Source organism: Terrapene carolina, unplaced genomic scaffold (assembly GCF_002925995.2).
Source record: "Terrapene carolina triunguis isolate 2854851 unplaced genomic scaffold, T_m_triunguis-2.0 Scaffold641, whole genome shotgun sequence".
Taxonomy (NCBI): Eukaryota; Metazoa; Chordata; order Testudines; family Emydidae; genus Terrapene; species Terrapene triunguis.
In genome coordinates this window covers 1,585,452-1,607,282 of record NW_020664992.1, presented here as the reverse complement: position 1 = coordinate 1,607,282, position 21,831 = coordinate 1,585,452, and the positions used below count along the sequence as shown (strand labels likewise).

General features: G+C 50.8%; 1 protein-coding gene across 1 annotated transcript in view; it reads right to left on the bottom strand.

Annotated features, from left to right (window-relative positions):
* Positions 1-624: 624 nt before the first annotated feature.
* FIGNL2 (fidgetin like 2) overlaps positions 625-21,831 on the bottom strand; it is a 44,701-nt gene continuing 23,494 nt past the window's right edge. The window contains exon 2 of the mRNA XM_026659638.1: positions 625-3,680. Within this exon, the coding sequence (XP_026515423.1) occupies positions 1,453-3,669 (2,217 nt within the window). The 5' untranslated portion in view covers positions 3,670-3,680 and the 3' untranslated portion in view covers positions 625-1,452. The remainder of the gene's footprint in view (positions 3,681-21,831) is intronic.

Genomic DNA, 21,831 nt, shown 5'->3' with positions numbered 1-21,831 from the left:
ACGCACAGTGCTGAAGTCTTTGCAGGTTAAAACTTGGTTCTCTAACGTAGTTTTTCCTGTCCACAAAGGCAAAAATAAACCTTCTTACAACATGGTCAGGTCTTGACCACATGTTAATATGCTTACTTCTACAGCACAGGCAGGGACCTTCGCTAGGATATGCAAGAAGAGGAAGTGGAGAACACAACAGAGAAACAAGCTTTGCAAACCAAGAAGTTGGGAATGTACCCAGTAGGTTTATCCAAAAAGTGGTACTAGCAACAGCTTTTAAACTACGGCACTAATACTCTCTTTTCCTTTGAAGACACGTTACTCCACCAAACACTACAATAACAATGTTTAAAAAAAATAAAATAAAATTATGGCATAATATATTGTGAAAAGCACCTGAAATACATTCAACTTTCATCTTTGTAACAACTTCAAGTTTTTTTTTTCTTTCTTCTTTCTGTCATCCTTTTTTGGAAGCAAACACATAATGCAGCTTTGTATTGAGTTTGGCAAACTCTTAAGATCTTTTTTTCCCCCTTCCCTTTCTTGAGAAGATAAAAGAGTTTTTAAAAACACATTCGGGTTTGTCTGTTTGTTTTTTCTGAGGTAAATTTTTTCCTGAGTAGTTAAAAAGAAAAAAACAAAAAAATACTACATACATTACAAAAATAAAAATGAGGTCTAGTATATTAAACAATCTACATTTTTTTTACTCCAAAACCTTTCCTCCCTCCTCCCATCTCCCTGTGCCATTTATTCCTAATAATAAATTCCTCATGATGGCTTGAAAAGATGTTGATTTTGGGGGGGAACAAGTCCTTAGTATGGCACAGTTCAGTACAGAAAAATTGCCCAAAATGCCACATCCAACGGGGGCTGGTTCTGTTAAATGATGGCTGAAAAATTTCTATTAGGAACAACAACAACAACAAAAACCAGGTCTCTGTAAATCGACTAGAGAGCTGTCGTATCACGCATGAGAAGGCTAAAACCAAACGCATCTCCACCTGGCTGCATCCTTTACGTTGCTGGTCTCAAAACGGATGAACGGGAAAGTAGACGAATAATAAATAGATTATCCTGAGTTCAGTGAGCGACTACTTCCAAAAACAAAAACAAAAAAACAAAATCAGTCAAGTCCGACATAGAAAAGCCTGTAAAGGAATTTGTTTGTGTTCGGGTCTTTTCTTGGATCAAGTATTTCACCTTCAGAGCTTGGACATAGGAGAAAGACAAAAGACACTGACTGAATTCATGGGCGATCTGTTATTCCATCCTTAGCAGCTGGAGCTAGACCAGAGACTCCAGAGCAACAGATCTTAACAAATACAAAATAATCCCCCCGAATCTTCCACTCAGAGGTCAAGCTGGCATACAACCAACACCACCATCAACAAAAAAATGCCACTGGAGTCTGAGGCTGAGGGCTTGGCTCTCCCAGCTCACCCCTTCCACGCGCCGTCAGTGCCTGGACCCGTACATTTTGTCCCACTCCACGTACAAGTCCAGCTCCTTCTGGGAGACGGTGGGGCGGACTTTGCAGAAGGCGTTCTCGAAGTCTTTGTAGGAGGTGGGCTGCAGTTGGCCTGGCAGGCTGTGGAGTTTGGTGGGTCCGGCCTGCTGGCACAACTGGATGAGCTCGCTGCCCGAGTAGCTCTCGGTGTGCTGCACGAGGGAGGCCATCTCCCTTTCACTGAGGCAGTAGTTCTGCTGGGCCAAGGTGTGGTGGAGGATCTGCCGCCGGGCGATGCTGTCGGGCGGGGAAATGTAAAACCGCTTGGCGAACCTCCTCTGGGAGGCTTCATCCACATTGCTGGGCCGGGTGGTCGTCCCGATGACGACGACGTTCTGCTCGGCTGAGGTAGCTATGCTGTCCAAGTAGGAAAGCAGCTGAGACTTGAGGCCGCTCGCCTGGGTGGCTTCTTCACCAGCGCAGGCCGTGAGGAGGGACTCCACCTCGGAGATGAGCACCACTGACGGCTGACGGCAGCTGGCCACGAAGAAGACCGTCTGCAGGATCTTCTCGGCCTCGCCCTTCCACTTGGAAAGCAGGGCCGTCCCGCTGAGATTCAGGAAGGTTGAGCCCAGCTGGGTGGAGATGCACCTGCTCAGCAGGGTTTTCCCTGCTCCACGAGGCCCGAACAGCAGGATGGTCCTGGGCGGCCGGCTCTCCCCAGTGTAGGCCCCGGGCCTCAGGATAGGCCACACCAGCTCTTCCTCGATGGCGGCTTTGACCGAGACCTGGCCGGCAATGTCCGTCCACTGGACGGGGGGGCTGCAGTCGACGATTTTGTTGTTCACCAGCTCTAGGATCAGGGGGTCTACGTTTTTCAGCTGCTCTTCCACAGGCTGGCGGCTGAACACCTGCGGCTTGGCCTGCATCCCATGGGCGAAGGCATGGCCCTGCTCACCGCCTGCGCGCTCGCCATTGGCGAGGGGCGGGGTGAACTTCTCAAAGCTCTCCCCGGGCCTCAGAGGGGCTTCCCCGGCGCCGTACGGAGGGGAGACCAGGCCTTTCATGGGCTGGCTGTTGTACTTCCCCACATGCTCCTCCAAGGCCACAGTCGCCGCTGCTCCCGTCGGCCTTTTCCCAGCCTTGAAGGGCAGCTGGGAGGTCTCGGTGCTTCGGCTGAAGCTGTTGCCTCCACATTCGCCGTTGTCGGACATCTGGTATGGCGACTCAGGGGTGGACTTTGGCTGCTCATAGCTGTATTTCCTGTACCTGCCCTCGGCTTCGTCCTCCCCCCCGGGGAGATCAAAGGCCTTTCGTTTCAGGGAGCCCCCCGAGTCGCTGCTGAGGGGGGGCACCGGGAGGGGGGGCAGGCTGGAGCTCTGGTAGCTATAACCGGGGATGCCTGGGGGCCGGGAGGAGGGAGGCGGCGGGGGGATGGGAGTGGGTGCAGCAATGCCCGAGGGCAGGTAAGAGGCTGACGGGTGCGGCGGGTGGATCCCCCCGTAGCCGGGCTGAGGCGGGTAGCTGCCTGAAGCGTAGTTGTACATGGGACCTGAGGAGCTGTAGCTGGGGACCAGCGCAGAGGAAGGGTGCGTGGGCTGCAGGAGTCCTGAGCTGTGCAGGGCTGACGGGTGGGGAGGGGGAAGTGCTGTAGCGGGCTGGCTGCAGTAGCCCGATGGCAGGTAGGTGCCACTGTAGCCTGAGGTATACTCCTGAGACGAGCCAAGGCCGCTGGAGCCGGTGGCTCCCCCACATGCGTTAGTGGGATAAATGGGGTCTGCGAGGTTGCCCGGGACAACAGGGGAGCTGCCAAGCCCTACAGGCCCGTTTCCTGGGGCAGAAGGAACGACCCCCTTGGAGCCAGACAGTCCATCGTGCATGGCACTCAGGGGGTAGGCACCGTCCGAGCTATGCGACATCGGCCAAGGCTCCACGTCACCTTTCTGCCCGTTGAGCGGCCCAAAGGCACCATCCCCATAGCTGTTCAGCACCGGCCTCTCGTAGGGCGAGTCCAGCACCCCCGAGTACTTCTCCGCGTACCTCTTGAGGAGGTTGGAGGCCGTCAGCGCGGAGATGTCGTCGTTGGCCCAGGCGTAGTTGAAGCGCTGCCGGCTGCTGTGGTAGAGGTCAGATTTGTGGGCTGGTGAGGAGGTGGTGGAGGAGACATCGAGGTGCTGCTCTGGCCACTGGTTCAGGGGCTGGGCATGCTCTGGTGTCCAGTGCATCTTCAACAGAGCTGGGGACAGGGAAACAGAGGTAGAAAGGGTTAAATATGGCCCTGGAGTAGAGCGGTCCTGCTGAAATGGAGGCAGGTTTAAACGTACGGGGCTCAGCACCCTGCCCTTCTCAGTCTGCTAAACGTAAAGAGAGTCCCAGCTACGCGATAGGGCTCCATGGGGTGTCTTCAGCACGGAAGAGGCCAAGAACCCCTCACCTAAATAAACTGGCTCGATCTCTAGACGTGCAGAGCAGGCACAAATCCCACTAAAGTTCACAGGAGCTGAGGGCAATTAGCACCCTGGACAAGCAGGCCAGTGGTATTCCAGAGCCTGCCTTCAGGCACTAAAGTTTGAATATTTTAGCAAAAGGCTCCGTGATGTTCATAGAGCCCCCTTTGAGGCTGGGTCGGCTTCTCTTTAGGAGAGTTTCTATGCCCTATGATGGGGGGAGCGGGGAATCTTTTTTTTCCCAAACTGAATCAGCCTTCAAGACAAAAATGTTTAAGTTACACTGGGAAAGCATTTAGTGACCCACACAGCCCCAATTATAACATTACCATGTGCCAAACCTGAGATTCGCCCCCTTGTGGTCACACGAACACCGAGACCAGCAGCGTATTTCACTCTAAGTCCTTCTAGGCAGCACTTTGTGGTCAAGACAAGACTGCGGAACAGTATAGAACACACTGGATCAGGGCCTAGGAGGAGACATTCGCAGATCTGATGGCTTGGCGTGGATTTCACTCTATTCACACCGATGGGAACCATACACACAATTCCCTGCCTATCACTAATAATTACTGTAGTGCTTTACACTTCTAAGCCACTTTTTATCCGAGAATTTCAAACTATGACCACAAAACCCATCCAACAAATCGTGGATCATTATTATTAGTTCCACTGTAGTAGTGCTTAGAGATCCCAGTCACGCCCAAAGCAAGACTCTGCAGATACATCACAAAAAGACAGACACTGCCCTCAGAACTCACCTGCTAAGTCAGAGTTAAGGTTGTTGTGACGAAATGTGCATTGACAGAGGATGCAACCAAGATCAGAACGATGTAGCGTGGTAGTTTAGATTAGCCCTTAGTCTGTTACCCTGGGCCTTGTGGGGCCTTCACAACAGTGCAAAGCCATTTTAATGTGGTAGCACTTTGCACTGTCTTTGCACTGGTGTAAATAGCACGCACGGGGCAGACCCCGGTCTGCATTTCTGCTCCGCTTGTTCTAAGGGCTAGAAGGTAAGTTTAGGACAGAACACAAAAGATCGGCGTCTCCTCCTCTCAGATATGCTGCTCCCTTCCCGCTTTACGCCAGCGGGAGCGAGAGGAGACTGAGCCGAAAGGGTCACAGCAGATACGGATTGGAGTGAAGATGCTGGGACCCAGATCAGAATTTGCTGGTCTATCGGGGTGCTGGCCCCTTGCTCAACACTGTCCCTAAAGGCCCCGTGTACAGAGTAAATCACAACGCACTGGTTCATATCAGCACGTGGCTAAACCAGGCTGAACGACACAGACAGGCCTCAGGTTCCACCTCTCCTGACGGGTCGGACACTTACTATGAATTATCCATGAGCCCATATGAATCCCAGGCTCTTTTCACCAGGCCCATTTGTCATGGGAAATTAAATCCATACTGTCAGGTAGGTGAAATATCGCAAAGCTGGACCGGGTATTTTCTAAGAGCGGTGTCCTGCCTCCTGGCCTGGGGGAGGGTGGGAGGCCCTAAGGGGAATGGCTCTGCCGCGCACAGGAGAAGGCTGCAGAGGGGGGAACGGAGCACAGCAGAGCAAAGGGTCCAAAGAGACCCGCCCTGCAGCAGTGCTGGGACGGCACACGGCCAGTGCGAATGAGGGAGCGGAGACCCATTGGGCAAAGCAGCCCTAAAGAGAAGCCTTCCGCAACACAGCAGCTGCTCTGGTCCCCATGCTGTGGGTGAGTTGGGGGGGGGGGGGTTCCCACCTTCCGTGGAATCCACCCAGCCAAATCTGTTCATGCCGGGGGTCCGGGATCGGGCTTTTACAGAGCCAGCCTCCTTCATTGTGCTTCCTGGGGTGCGCGTGGGTAGGTGGGGAGAGGGTATCAAGTGGGACAAGCCGCCATGCCATAGACGCCGCCTCCGTGGGTGCTCCGGGGCTGGAGCACCCATGGGGAAAATAGTGGGTGCTCAGCACCCAACAGCAGCCCCGCCGATCAACTCCTCCCCCTCCCTCCCAGCGCCTTCCTCCCGCCACAATCAGCTGTCCAGCCGCATGCAGGAGGTGCTGGAGGGGCGGGGGAAGAGCAGGGGAGGAAGAGGCGGGGGAAAGGGCGGGGCTGGGGTGGAAGCTTGGGGGAAGGGGGGAAGTGGAGGTAGGGTCTGGGGTGGAGCAGGGGTCAAGCAGGAACAGAGGAAGTCGGCGCCTATGCGCCGTGCTGCCTAGCGTCGTGCATCCCAGAGGGATGTTTTTCACTCCAGGCACCTGCACAGGATAGCAACTCACACAGCTTCCAGCAGGATTTTACACGGGCAGGAACCGAGGGGCCCAATCCTGAGAGGTGCTGAGCACCCTTGTCTCCTCTGGACTTTGCCGGACCCGCAGGACCAGGCCCTTTAGCGATCTATAAATATGGGGCCCAAGTGTGACATCACCTCGTTTCACCTGGCGAACGCTAGTGATTCGGATCAACTGACACGTGCAGGAGGAGAATCAGACTAGTGGGGTCCCCTTGCAGGGTAACCGGGGCTCATTGATAATGAAGCAGCCTTGAAAAAACAAAGCAGACCCCTGTGTGCTAGCATGCAGCCACTGGCTTTACATGGTAAGCCCAGCGTTAGTGTCCTTGTGGAAGAAAATGCACCAGACCCTCACCGACTCCATGGAAATCAGTGGAGTTATGGCTGATTTCCACTAGCTGAGTGTCTAGCCCAGTGAGTCGGAACAGAATTTAGAGCCCTGGATGGTGCGGTCTCTGAGCGGTGGGATACGGATGACATACATTGCAGGGATCCACATACACACAGCAAGCTTCACTGACACGGGTTTTACCCTTGTTTGACTCCATCGATTCGCCCCAGCAGCACGACTCAGGCCCACTAATTCTCCCCGGAACGGAGTGAAGGTCTCTGGCCCAGGAATGCACCAGGGAAAAGTGGCACACAATGGAAGAATCCAGGGCGGGCAGTGCTGGAGGAATGCGAACAGCACATCGCCCTTCTTTTGACTTAAGTGACTTTAATTGCACTGTTCTCCTTCTTCTGAGCTAATGAACAAAGACAGACAGGGAGCCTTGCTAAGTGCAAAGCAAATTCCAAAATTTCAAGGCCAGGAGAAGGGGGCCTTTGGGACGCTGATCATAGTGCATGGGAGCGCAGGCTCTCTCTCTCTCTCTCTGTTGTCCATTGTTGTCCTTGTGTGTGTATGTTCTCATCACCAACCTCCACCCCTTCCCTAACTTCCCTCCCCCTTTACTCATTCACAAAGGCCTCGGGGGAATGCTAAAGTGGGGGCTGGGAGGGTTCTGGACACACCATTCACTTGCCTCTCTCAGCCTTTAAGCCACTTTGTGGCCACAGCACAATTAGATTACTTAATGCTTTAATTGACTTATATGGCATTTGTGCTTCCACTCTGGATATCAAACTTACACAAGAGGATTTAAATGGCAGCTTTGCGTGGCTTTATTTGACATCCTCTCTGCATTTACTTGCCATTATTAAAGCGCCACCGATAGGTAAACGGTCAGACAGAGACAGCAAAGGCAGCCCGCGGGAAAAGGACCCTGTTTTTAATGAACACAAAGGCGAGTGCTTTCCAATAAACTTCCCTTCTTGCAGCTGATTTTTTCCAAGCACAACACTAAGTATGGTTGGAGGGGGGAGGAAACCATCCCCCTTCAATCGGGAGCACAAGGCAGCAGGAAGTGATTAAAAAGAAAAAGTGAATTTCAGGAGGAAGCATGAGACTTGGAGGAACAAGGAGGACGTTTTTAAAAGACAGAACAAAGTACCAGGCCCTCGAGCGTTATCGTTTAATCACGGTAACCCATTAACTAGGATTGCGCAGGGCTGGGTCCCAGGGAGATCCAGCCAACGGCTCAAGACGCACCGTCGAGGCAGCACTGCTGCAGAGACATCAGAAAATAGGAGCCGCATTAGCAGCGCTGCCTTGATTGTGACTCTCTTTATTATTTATTATTGGTGCTGCAGTAAGGCTGAGAAGCCCCAGTCACGGACCAGGACCCTGCTGTGCTGGGCGTGGTACAGACAGAAAAAGACAGAGCTTACAACAGTGCATTGTGCGCTGAGCACTCTACACTCCTGCTACATTAACAAGGACCCGGCCCTTGGCAGGACCGGGCCCTTGAAGAGGCACCAACAACATGTAGGCCCCCTCTCCAAAAATCCCTAGACGGAACTACACAGAAATCCTCTAGAAATGTCGCATGTCTCCTGCCTAGCTGGAGTTGGGTTTTAATTGTGTGAGCGGGTTTTCCCCATTGATTGCAACAGAGGAAAAGGGCATATTATAAAGTGATCGATGGTCTGAGGCATACTGCCTTTGATCCACAAAACCCAACTCTGGAGGTGCGGAACAGCGAACTGTGCCTGCAAAGGACAACGTGAGCCCATAAAGCAGTCTCGATACATGCTTTTTACCCCGCTCTGGGCCGAAAATCTGATTTAAAATGTGGAGGACAGGGAATATATTACACACATGGTCCTATAGCACTGCCCAGGGAAGACAATACATAGGATTCTAAGGAAAGTGCATTTTGGGACCTAAGCAAGTGGATTTACCTTAGATTATTCTATCGCCAAGGTATCTGGGGTTAGGGACTCTCTCACTGCGTCTTTGTACAGCACCCATCACAATGGGGCCCAAACTGTGCATTACTCTAAGACAAATAATACTAATGAGCTCTGATGGCATGGAGTGAGTCCCTTCCTTTAAGCTGGGATATTGCTCATAGACTCCCTGGCCATATATTTTAATAACCTTCAAGAGACAAAAGCCATGTCTATCTCCCGAGGTTCTCCTTAGAGTGCCAGTTTCTTTGCTGTCACGTTCTCTCTCTTGAGGCAGGGTGGCCCCCAGCCCTGTTAATATCACATAAGTTTGTACAGAACGTGCATATAATGCACTGATACTATAGTAGATGTTGTTCCAAAGTTTGTTCGTTCTTTCTTTCTAATTTCAAATAGCTGGAAAACGCATGCACTGTTTTCAAGTTCTGCCTTACAAACACCAGAGCTCAGATTCGCTGAATTAATTGCTTAATCAGAAAAGTAAACTCATCGTTCATAATATCGAGTGATCAGCTTAAGCGGTAATTTTCTCTCTTGCATCCATCCACTTATTTAATGTAGAGAAATATGGATCTGGCAATTTTTCAAGTTTATAACCAGAAGACTTCTAGTATCTGCCCCCTCCCGAGTAAAATGATTAGATAGAGCTGGTTTGGGGTTACAAGGAAAATACCACACAAATGATGACAAGGGGCATTAAGGAAATTAAGTTCTTTGAGGGAGGGCATTGCTTTTCCCCACAGAATCGAGCAATGCAAAAGCCCTAGCCTATGTCTTTCCAAACACAGCCAAAGACACAAGGAAATTGCATCTAAAACTGGAGACTCTCTCCACTACCCCATTTCCAGAGAGTGAATGTTTTACAAATGAAATAATAGATTTTCATTCAGGGGATCATTCTGTCACTCAGGGGACATCTACACTGCAAAAAAAGTGAGTCCTTAATTCACGTGAGCTAACTTGGGATAAAGCAGCACTGAAGATGAAGCAACTCTGCTTTTAACTTTGGTTAGCGCCCCCGAGAGGGGAGCAGGGGGGTTAATTCGAGTTGTTAACCTGAGTTGCTGTCTCTTCACTGCTATTTTAACCCGCATTAGCTAACCCGAGTTTAGAACACAACTTTTTTACCCTTGGAATAACAGTGAAGGGATCATTTTGCTTCAGTTTGTGTTGGATTATCAGAATGTCTCGCTTAGTCTGTCTGAGTTTTAACACTTGGGTTCAGGGCTCTGCATTCTGGGCCATGTTTCACGGACTTTATGCTTAATTCTATTTCATTTAGATAGCACCGAGCGAGGTGTAAACACCTCCAGGGACTTTTGGGCACGAACCCCTCAGAGCTGGTCTACACACAAACTGGTTTTAATTCACTCCTTTTGTTATTTTAGTGCAAATGTGGAGAAGCTGAATGGAAGCAGGACAGTTTATTACAAATTAAGAGTGTCTCTACGCAGACTTACAGAGAAATAGCTCAAGGTGTGAACCCATGTGGTTGTTTTGATGCAGGTTTGTTTGTGTTTGTGCACATGCGTGTGTATGCATGTACACCAGCCCTATGGCATTCACGCCCAAAGGCCCATCAGCTCTTAAAAATCAACGACTCCCACCATTTATCATTTATTTCTTCAAATGTTATCAGAACGTGTCAGAGGCTTGTTCAGGAACAGACCCAGGGTCAGGAATGGTGAGCAGTGGCTCTCAGCCAGTAACTGTAGGTCTTACTAAGAGGTCAGAAGTGTGTGGGCAGAAACTGGGTATGTGTTTATGTGGCTTACGCCTCTTAAGGACAAACCAGGTCCCAATCCTGCAGCAGCATCTACATTTGCCAATCCCTGCACGTCCAGGGAGTCAAAGGGGTTGGATTTATAGAAGCACAGAGAAAAAAATATTTTTTATGAGCCTGTTTGCGGAGTTGCTCCATACCTGGAACTGACTGATTTCCCAGGAATTCCTCAAACACAGGGTGGCTGCAGGATCGGGATCTATTGCAGAGGTGGTTTTCCAAGCACAAAGTGGATCTGATTTTCCCAGAGCATCTTTTCAACTGCACACACCCAATATTTGCACACGCAAAGAGGACTGCCTGATTCTATTATAATTACTTGCTCTGTGCTAGTGCACGGACCAGAACTCCTTTGTGCTAGGCGTTGTAGACACGCAGAACAAAGTTTCTGCAGGCAAACTTCAGAGGCTCTGGAATTTGGCTGGTGTCAGAATTATTGTCATCATGAAGTGTATTTATACGGAGTATCGGTGTGAAGAGTAACACAAAACACAACTAAAAAAACCACAAAGGGAAAAATGCATCCATACAATCTGTTTAAATGTGGGGTTCGAAAGGCATTTGGGAAAAGGGCCAAAGCAAAAACTAAAACCAAAACCCATGCCCTTAAAAATAAGAAAAGCGAGGGAGGGAAGGAGGGAGGGAGTGGGGGCCAGGGCTGGCAGGCACAGAAGTTGTCATGGGTTTGAAATGTAACGTGAATAAGCTTTCAGAGCAGGACAGATGTTTCAATGCTCCCCTTCGGCAGTGTGAGAAAATTACTGTCCAGTGACCAAATGGCATGTCAGTTTCCCACCCTCCCTGCTTCTCCATTATCTAAAGCACAAGACAAAAGGAGGGAGGGGGGCTGGGCAAAGGAGAATCCTATTGTTCCCCCGGCGCACTAATTATGGAAATCTTGTTAATCTATTCAGCAGCAACGCTGAACTGGGCTTTTGTTAGGGGGCTTTTTAACTGTGCACAACTAGGGTGCACAGCAGAGTGTCCAACTGTTCAGTGTTGGAGGTGGGGAGCGCTCTGTCCCCCCCAGCACCCCTTTTACTGCTCAGCCTGGGCTGCTGCCCTGATCCACCAGCCCTCTGTGTCCAAACGGAAAAATCCCGGGCGCGTTATTTCACAAACAGCCACGAGGCTTTACTCCCCCTGTCCAGCCCAAGCAACAACCGGCCCTGGCGGAAGGCCCACAATGCAAACACCTCAGACGATCTAATAAACCCCCTGTATGCCCAGCCTGGGTTTTTACATACACACACACAACATGAATATTTGCCCACACATACAACACACTAGTACACTGCACAGAACGTGTACGCACACACTAGACCAACACCCACGGTGGCCCAGATCCTCATCCAGGTGTAAACTGGCGTAGTTCCATGGACGTTAATCACACTGACTGAGGATCTGGCCCTACTGATGCTTTGCAGTACACAGCCTCTCATGCCCCTAAGAGCAATCCGACGTCCAGTGACTGGATCTGCAGAGCTCCCTCGAACTGAAACCTGGAGCCGCTGGGGATCGGCTTCCCCACGGAAATGCTGAGCGCCACGTTTCTAGTGAAAACGAACGAGTGACATTAGAGGAGGAGGGGGAAGGGAAGGAGCAAACTCCAGGGAAGATGAAAGGGGGACTGGAAAGCAGGCAACGCTGATTACCCAACAGCAGAGGCACGAGGGATTATATTCCACAGGGCGGGTGAGACTGAGAGCAACACGCACACAAAACAACAATAGTAATAAAACGTGGCCTATACGGGTCTCAGAAAGGCTTTGCAAATAATGAATGAAACCTTACAACCACCCCATGGAAGGGCTACAGGGGGATCACTTTGCCCACCACTGAAAGGCAGCCCCCTCTGGAGAAACAGGATGAAATCAGCGGGGCCACTAGGGTTAACACCCTGCCCTGCTATGGGATCTTCAACGGCCAGGAGCGACCACGTCCTCAGCCTGCATCTCCCCTGGAAGATACAGCGACCCAGCAGCCCCCAGCAGCCCGGTGAGGAACCAGTTCGGTGCAGACTCCGAAGGCAGAGATGGGGGAAAATACAATAGCAACCCCCTCAGGCTGAGAATCGCAGAGTGACAGGATCTGAATCCAATCTGCATCTGGCTGAGCAGTGGGGCGGGGAGAGGGCACATGAGCCCCTTTAAAGATCACCTAGGAATGAGATACAAAAGGGGACTCAGATGCCCAGCCTGGCCTGGTGTGCATGCACCTCAGATGATCTCCCTTTAGTGACCACCCCTCACCTCTCTGCAAAACCAGTCCAGCTCCAGGAAAACCTGCCCACTGCTCCCTCTAGCGTTTATGGGGAGGAAAAAAACACTGCTTCTCCGCTGGAACGCAACACCCTGGCAATTGGAGAATCCAGTCCCTAACACAGCGTACAGCCCAGCAAATCAGGCAGCAGGATAAATAATCACCACCCCAGATGGAGGGTTAAAAAAAAAAAAGGTTCATGAGACTAATCGCTATCAACTAGGACAAGCAGAGCTCCTGCTTCATGGCATCAGTTGGCTTATGGCATTACAAAGGGGCAGGGCAGATATTCTCTCTTTCCCAGGTCACATCTTGCTGCGAGGCAAGATGCCAGGCTCCCTGACCCATTGGTGTAATCTGGGCTGGCAAATGGCATGTTTATAGGATTACAGAATCGCTAGGACCATGCAGGATATCAGAAACGGGAAGAGCCCAGCTGGAGTTTGGGGCAATTAACATGTAAATGTTAGACCCAAACAGTGCCCAGAAAATGAACATGGCACCAGACGATTTAACACATCTCCCCAGTGCCGGACAATCCAGAGCTGGGAACAGGCCACGCCCATCCTGAGATGCGCCGGTGGGACAGCAAGATTTGTGCTGCAAGTTACATAACCTTTAGTCTCTTCCTGCTCCCTAAAAGCAAATCGACGCGCAGCATTTCTTTACAGTGGTAACAAACCCTGGGTCTTTGGCTTTCCCTGTACGGGGCACATGCACACTAGGCACTGATCTGTTCCAGGTTCTCCCATCGCCATGGTATCTAAGATCCCAGACCAGCTGCTTAGCAAAGCGCCCACAAAATGTGATGCAGTTGGCCCCATCTGCGTGAAAGAAATTCACATGGATGTAAACGTGTCTACACAGGCTCGTACAAACCCTAAGAGCTTGTCTACGTGGCAAGTTACTGTGCAGCAAGTCAGGGTGTGAATCTACAATGTACCATCTTGTCCTGCAGTAATATGCCAGGCAGACAAACCCTTGGTACCGCAGTCCTACCAGTGCAGCTTGTTGTGGTGACATACCAACGTAAGCCCCATTTTACACCAGTACAGCACGTCCACACTAGGTGTTTGCACTGGTTTTAGCTACACTGCCAAGTCTTGTGGCAGCTGCATCAGGGTAACTCCCCAGCGGTGAGCAGGGCTCAGCTGCTGCAGAGCCTCTGCCCCGTGATCTGTCACAATGCCTGAGCGCTCTGCTCTCCTGTGGCGATTGAGGTCTAAAAGCACTTTACACACATGGATGCACTAACCTTCACAACGCCCCTCTGGGGCAGGTCGGTATTACAAACCTCATTCCAGAGCTGGGGAAATGACTCACCCAAGGTCACCCAAGTAGCGGGTGGCATCATTAAACCTTAGCCGCGGTTTAAAAAAATGGATACGTTTCCGGCACCATTGCAAAAAAACTCACTCACACCCTGGGCCTGATCCTGCTCTCACTCATGCTGGTGTAAATCAGGAGTGATTGTCACTAAGCAGAATTTCTAATTATGCAGGGAATTTTGCAGAAAGGGCAAAGCTTTCTGTCTGTGCCAGTCTATTAAAAGGAAATGTTTTCCATCAATATCTCCCCAGCAGCTATAAGCCAACGGGTGGCTGGGATGTGCAAAAGCCATGTTTTTTTTCATTCTAACGCCCTAATATTCTTCAGGTTTGTTTAAAAAAATAAAGTTCCGTGTTTAATGGCCACTTATCCATAACTGCAAGTATGAAAACTGCACCACCGCCTTCTTCTACCTCCCCTACAACGTCGAGCTGTATCTTCAAAGTTTCATCTCTGCACTCAGCTTTGCCTCTCCACCAGCACTACAGCATACAGTCTCCTCCACAATCACCCAGAAGATAAAGAAAATAAAGATAAACCTGTTATTTAAAACACACACACTCCTCAGTATTCTGAAGACATGGTGTCAGCGCCTCCAATGGTGTTAATCAGCGTAACGCCACTGAAGTCACGGCAGCTTCTCTGATTTATACCAATGGAGCATCTGGCTCCAAAACAGATGCGGAAGTACTGGAGGTGAACAGAGCAGAGTACAGGGTTTTATTTTTGTATATGGCCGTCAACGTTATGTTTCGTGAGACCACTCCCAAATATATTAGAGCAGACTGTATGTCAGTTATTGTTCAAATGCAACTGGTAGAAAAACAAAACAAAAAAACCACCCTTACTGTATTCTTATAATTAAAACTATGAATACTTTAAAAAAAATTTGCAAAAGAACTGGAGAGGTTAGAGTTAAACCAAAAAACCAAACAATAACAAATCCGAGTCATGGGAGCTGATTTTTTTTGCAATCTGGTCTGTTGCTGTGAAATGAACTCCAAGGTTTACAACGCTGGATATCGAGGTACAAATTTGGCCTGTTCACCAAATCCATCAGGGATCTGCTTCCCTTTGTCTCCTGCATTGTCCACCCCCTCCTAAGTGATGTTGACAAAAGGAAAGGATGGTTTTCCAATCAAAGCAGGGTCAATGTACATATGTTAAAAGGATTTAGGCTAACTCCAATCACCCCCAAGGAGCCGCCACTGCCCAGAACAGGGCTCCCTCGGTGAGCCGAGGGCTCTGTAGTGTCCACTCTGCCCACTCATATATCAAGCGCAGAGCAGCTGGACATCACTACAAAATGGAGACTGACCAATAGGCCATTTCCCATCTGTGCCGTTTCAGTATCCGTCCGGCAAATGAAAAATTAATATGTATCCATTCGGACTGGCGGCAGCTGAGCCGCACCCATCTGTCAGGCTGAGACCAGATAATCTTAGCTAAATGTAACTCAGAGAGAGCGAGAGATCATGCAGAACCGGGGATGGGGACTCATCTGGGAATCCATAGGACTAGAAGCTATTGGTGATTAAACACAGAGATTGTTAATAAGGAAATAAGGAAATAATAAATAATGAATTTTAGGAATGTTGCTCCAAGCTCCAGAATTTTAAACTGGACTGGGAGGTGGGAAAAAATCCCCCCAAAAGCCCAGAAGCGAATAAAAAAATGTGAGAAATCAGGTGTCAGTGTCGCCAGCTCTTGTGATTTTTGGCATATTTCTTAACGCTCCATCTTCTGGACTCAAGTGATTGTGAGAATTCCAGCTTTTCTTTCAACTTTTAAAAAGAAACTTTCTAGCCGTCCCGGTGGTGGGGCAAGGCTTAAGGTCACAAACCCTTGTGCTTCAACAACCAGGATGCAAATAAAAACCACCTCAAAATTATTATTAGTTTGTAAAATCTCATGATTTTTGAAAGGTTTCAGAGTAGCAGCCGTGTTAGTCTGTATCCGCAAAAAGAACAGGAGTACTTGTGGCACCTTAGAGACTAACAAATTTAAATTTGTTAGTCTCTAAGGTGCCACAAGTACTCCTGTTCTTTTTATGATTTTTGAAGCCTGCCTTGTGATTTTTAGATGCTTGGCAGTGCAGAGGTGTCATAAATCACCTATTTTCCTTTGTTTGTACCTCAAACTGGAGTGGAACTCACACGAGCTTTAGCCCAAATAACAGACGCGGGCACGGCTTCACCGGGAGCCTGACACACGCAGCCCAGGACGGATTAGCCCTTCGGAGCAGTTAGAAGTAAATCGGCAGTCCCGATCACGTGCGTTTTAAAGGAATGCCGCCAATACTTGAGCCATTGGTGGTGCTTGCTCACTTTGCAACATTTCATGGGACAATGAGAGGAGACTTATAAGTTAATGTACAATACCGCGTTAGTATAAAACCAGTGCAATTCCATCAACTGAAATGGAGTTAACGCCAGATTTAAACCAGTGCAAATGAGGGTTAAATCAGACCCACTGAGATTTATTGGTCTCTCATTTATCCTGGTGTAAATCAGAAGTAACTCCACCGTAAGCAAGACTCAAAACAGACCTGCTGTTTCCCGTCACTTGTCATTTCCTGGTTCTCCTGCACAAGCCCAATGCTGCAGAGTTTGGGATCTCAACCATACAGGAAACACAAAGGACCAGGTCTTCAGCTAGTGTGAATGAAACTGCACCCATTTACACCAGTTGAGGATCTGGCTCCAAATTACAAGGCCCCAATCCTTTACTCAGGTATAACTGCATTGTCAACGTTGTTACAGAAACAGAAAACTGGTCTAATATGCTGGAGAAGCAGACCCTGAAGATTGGGTCTAACCCAGCGTGTCCCTGCAATGCAGCTTTGCAAAATTCCACTTGCCTGAGGCATATCATGGCTGTCTTGGTGCGCGTTCTGGTGGAGGGCAGGCAAGTAGACGGTGTCTGGCCTGGCAAATTTTCAGCATGACATTGCAAGGTTCTTTTAAATATTAATAAAAGAGGAAGGTTGACCAGGCCAGGTTACTAAGGAGGGACACAATGCCCTCTCCCCGTTCGTCAATGCACACATGTCAGACGTGCACGGTCTCGTTGTGAATTACAGATTTCTCACATACACCACTCCCCACTCCCAGGGCATGCAGCAGTTTCTTATTCGGCTGATTTTCCGGCAGGAAGTTTGTGAACTCTGCAGTTTTCAGCCTCGAACCCCAGGTAATCCAGCTGGGTGGGGCTGGCGTGGCTCAGCTGACAAGAAGCCATATAAAAAAGGCTGAAATGGAGGATTTGGGTGGAAGTACCCATCGGGAAAGCACCAGATCAAGTCTGGGAGACGCACTGCCCTGGGGCTCAAGTTTCCACACACGGTTATTTACAAGCAGGCTTTGGAGAGTCCTGAAAATGAGAAATATCAAAGAAGAGCAGCCCAATTCAGATGGGAACGGGTCCTGGCAGTTCACACAGACACCGAGGCTTACAGCTGTCCCAGATCACGCTAGAGCCAGGGCAAGCACGTGGGATGTGGAGACCAGGCAGACTGTGGAGGGCACAGAAGGGCGTGTTAGGAACCCGAAACCCACCCTCATGCAGATGGGCCAGGACAAGGATCAGGCCCTGCCTACGTCCCACGGACGCCCTATTTTAAAAGCATCCGGGGACAGGTAGCCGGGGCAGCTTCGGCGACTCCTTCCCCGGGAGACAGAATGAAAAGGTGCCTGGTAGCTGGTAATGCTGAACACCGCGGCTGGCCTGCTTTAAGACCGAGGCTGCCGGATATCGCAGTCCCCAGATCAGCTAACGGCGGCCGTGCACACGCATGCGCCTCTGAGGGCAGGATCGGGCCGGAGGGCTGGAGCAGGAAACCAGTTCCTGGAGGCCTTGTCTACACAGAGCTTTTTCTTGCTACTGTGCTTCAGCGGCACCCACTGTGGCTGCTGCTGAAGCCTTTGACAGTGCAGAGTTTCACGGCACAGTTCAAGGAGGCAGCCCGTGCTCCGCCACAGAACCACGCAGCGCGGGGTCAGCCGACGCAGCTGCGTTCCAGATTCTCTAGTAGCCACACACACGAAGGACAATACCAGGGGCTAAACTCACCATCCCCAGCCCGCCCCACTGCTCGTGCAGCAGGCAAACTGCCCCAAGGGAGCAGCTGGGGATTTCCAGGGCCTAGAGGAAACCCTGAGTGGTGTTAAGCTGGCACTGCCAGATCTGTGCCACTCACTTGGCTGCCCTCCCAGCCGGAAAGACGGAAAGATGGTGGAATGGCTCATAGAGCCACAGAATATCAGGGTTGGAAGAGACCTCAGGAAGTCATCTAGTCCAACCCCCTGCTCAAAGCAGGACCAATCCCCAACTATTTTTTTTTTTTGCCCCAGATCCCTAAGTGGCCCCCTCAAGGATTGAACTCACAACCCTGGGTTTAAGCTGGCCAATGCTCAAACTACTGAGCTATCCCTCCCCCAGTTACTGAATGCAGAGCAGGTTTCCCAGGCTGGCCCAGTAGCTCAATGTGTGTCCATGCCCTGTTCCCAATAGGGCACGGGGCACCTTCTCCACCCCCATGTGCCCTGCACTCTGCTCCTGGCTGGCAGCTCTGCTTCGGGAACTATCTGCCTGCAGATCCCTGTCCAGTCTCCCCGACGGACTGGGGGCTGGGCTCACACGCCTCTCGATTCACCCACGTCTCTTGGTGCCACCTGGGTTACTCCCCAGCACATGGGACGGGGACTCCACCGCAGGAGGCTCTAGGATGGGGCAACCACAGAAACCTGAACAAGGGGCAGGTGGAATCTCAGAATTTTATTAGCTCTCAGACCCCAGTTCCAGGGACTCTGATGGGGCCAGGATCCGCCTGAGGACGGTATCCCTTGATGGACATTCCAGCCCCTGAAGAGAGACGAGGTCCCCAGGGCATGGATCTGACATTATGCCCGAGATGCACAAGGCCTAACCCCAAACACCCCATTTCAGAGGATTAAGTTAGAGAGAGGAAAATCCATTTCTAATCAGCAAAACAATTTCCCCAAACAGAGGTGGCCTCATAAAAAGGTCAGAAGGTCAGATTAACCCAATTGGCACACAATCGGCACAACTATGACCGAGCTCTCCACAGAACCCAGAGGCGGCAGCACCCCTGGGCGTGTGCTGTATGGGGCAGGGTGCCACCAGTGCCTACCTACATCTCCGGGGGCCAGGCTTCCGGCTGGCATACATGGAGGCAGCTCTGCTAATGGCAATGAAGATTTACACCAGCTAAGGATCTGTCCCCGGGCCTTTTTCCTGACCCCAGCGCACTGACGGGGCCAGACGCTAGACTGCAGACAGCTGAGAGCTGGCAGTTTGGATAAGCAGATCTCCGAGCTATGCAAATCTCCTTGGTCTGCAAAACCGGCAGCTGCTATCTGAGGCACTGGCTTCTTGGGCCAATTGTTAAACCAGAACTGCCCTCCAAAGGCACGTCCATCACTCTGCTCGGAGACTTCCAACCTCTGGTCACTGGACAGCTTGCATTGTCTCTCTGAACCATGCAGCTTAGACTGCAAGCCACGTCTTCCCGTATGCCCCATACGGCTCCATGCACAGCGAGGGGGCGGGGGGATGCTGAGCACTCGGCTGTGACTAAGGGACCCACAACTTAGTACGATCTTGAGACATCAGTGGGCACGGTGGGAATCCAGCACCCCTCAGAATCAGGCCATCCATAGGCACTGGCATGGCCTAGAGCCGGACTGCGAGTCGGGGGATCTAAATCCTATTTCCAGCTCTGCCACCGACTTGCTGTGTGCCCTGGGGCAAGTCATTTCCCCTCTCGCCCTCCAGCTGATGCACCATTCGAGTCCTGCTTACCCCTCAAATCAGAGTTTTGCCAGACCCTTCTGGACAGGGGTTAATTTTATCCCAGAGGCAGAAACTTGATAGCAGGCAGAGGCAGGAGGATACCACGGAATGGATCCTTCAGGGGGAAAATATCATCACACCAAAAACCCTGACGTATGTAATAGCCATGTAAACCCAGCAAGCCCTTCAAAAGCAGGCGCAAGAGCACACTACACCCAGAGAAGCCCACACTAACGAAGTGACACGCACCAGAACACATCTTCACCGGCAAGCACTAGGGACCAACGGAATAGGGGATATTGCCTCGGGAATTCAGTGGGAATTAAAAAGGCAAGAAACCTCATGAACAATGAAATAGCTGCAATGTGTCCCCATGGCCTTGTCTATACACTCTGCACCGGTTTAGAAACGGATTTGGTTAAATTGTGCAGAGATGGCCTAATTCAGACTCCACACACTTGCAGTAAATGCAATTGACGGCTCAACTGATCAGATGTTTTTGGTAAAAAAAACTTTGCATGTCTATGGCCCTTTCATCCAAGCCTCTCAAAGGCACTTGACTAAAATTAACTTGGTCGGGGAGTTAGGACTCCTGGGTTCTATTCCTAGCTCTGGGGGGGGAGTGAAGTCTAGTGGTTAGAGCAAGAGGGCTGAGGGTCAGGACTCCTGGGTTCTATCACCAGTGCTGGGAGGGGTGTGGGGTCTAGTGGGGTACAGCGGGGGGGCCCCTCAGCACTCCTGGGTTCTAAGCCTCTCCCTGCTACTGGCTTGCTGACTGACCATGGCTAAGCACAATGGGGAAAGTGCGACGGGGTAGGGTGACCAGATGTCCCGATTTTATAGGGACAGTCCCGATTTTTGGGTCTTTTTCTTATATAGGCTCCTATTACCCCCCACCCCCGTCCCAATTTTTCACACTTGCTGTCTGGTCACCCTAGACCGGGGCCTGCCTTACAAGTGTAACGGATGTTTGTAAAATGCTTTCAGAGTCTCCGGAGAAGGGCACCAAATGCAAGTGCGAGTTACCCAACGTAACATCCCCAGATCACCCCTGGGCTCAGGGCAGATTGTATCTATATCCCCTAATGTCTGTTCCGCTTGTGCCTTTCCTTGAGTCAATTATGTCATTTAAACCGATAATTCAATTCTGCAGCACTCTGACTAGAGACAGCCAAGCGGCTCAGCGGAGGGTAATACGCTCCCCCGAAGCCTTCGCTCCCACGCGTCCTTCGCCAGCACGGCCGCAACGTGGAGCACATATGGCAGGAGCAGCGGAAAACCCTCCATTACGGGGATGACTGGATGAAGGGGACAGTTCTGAAGGCTGGGGGGAGGGAGGGAGAGGACCCTCTGCATTTCACTGCTAAACATTCCCATTGTTCTCTCGGTTTCGCCTCCTCGTGTTATTAACCGAAAGGGCTGAGAATGGTCCGAGCAGCCTCCTGAACTGCCCCTTGCACTTTGTGAGCGGAAGCATGTGCAGCAGCCAGGACTCGAATAAAGGAGAGCAGATCTGTGCCTGCAAACTGGGGTTCTGGGGGCACATGGGCACAGTCACTCTCCAGCCTGGAGATGGGGGTGGCTTGAAGGCATCTCAGTGCCCTACTTGCTATGGAAACAAATGATCCAAGTGTTATCACTACACAAAAGGAAGGGTGTGGTCTTCAGTGGACAGATCCTCCTCTAACCCGACATGCTCCTCGGCTGTCCAAAACCACAGGGGCCCCGCCCTGCTCTTCTTCCTTCCAAGGGAGGTAAAGGCTTGGTGACATGCAATGCATCGTGGGTGAAATTCACACCTGTGCACCAGGCCTCTGCGCCACGTAAGATCTCAACAAACTTGAAAGCGGGACGTCAGTGGCACATTTGCCTTGGGTTGGCCCTTCCGTCTTGTGTGTCAATCATCCAGTTGAGACCTTAAAAGCCAAGGTGCTGGCTGCTCCAGGTGGACGTTAAGGAGTTCCCATGCCCTCCTCAGTGCCCCCGCCCACACTTTCTCTTCCTGCCCACGCTCCGTTCTGGAGAACGAGAGCGCATCTAGCAGCCAGAGCACCAGGCGTCAGGACTCCTGGGTTCCATTCCAAGCTCTGCCACTGAGTGTGTGCGCCACCTTGGGCAAGTTTCTTCCCGGGTCTCAGTCTCTTCATTAGTAAGAAAAGGGATGATACTAATAATACTGCCTCCCTCAC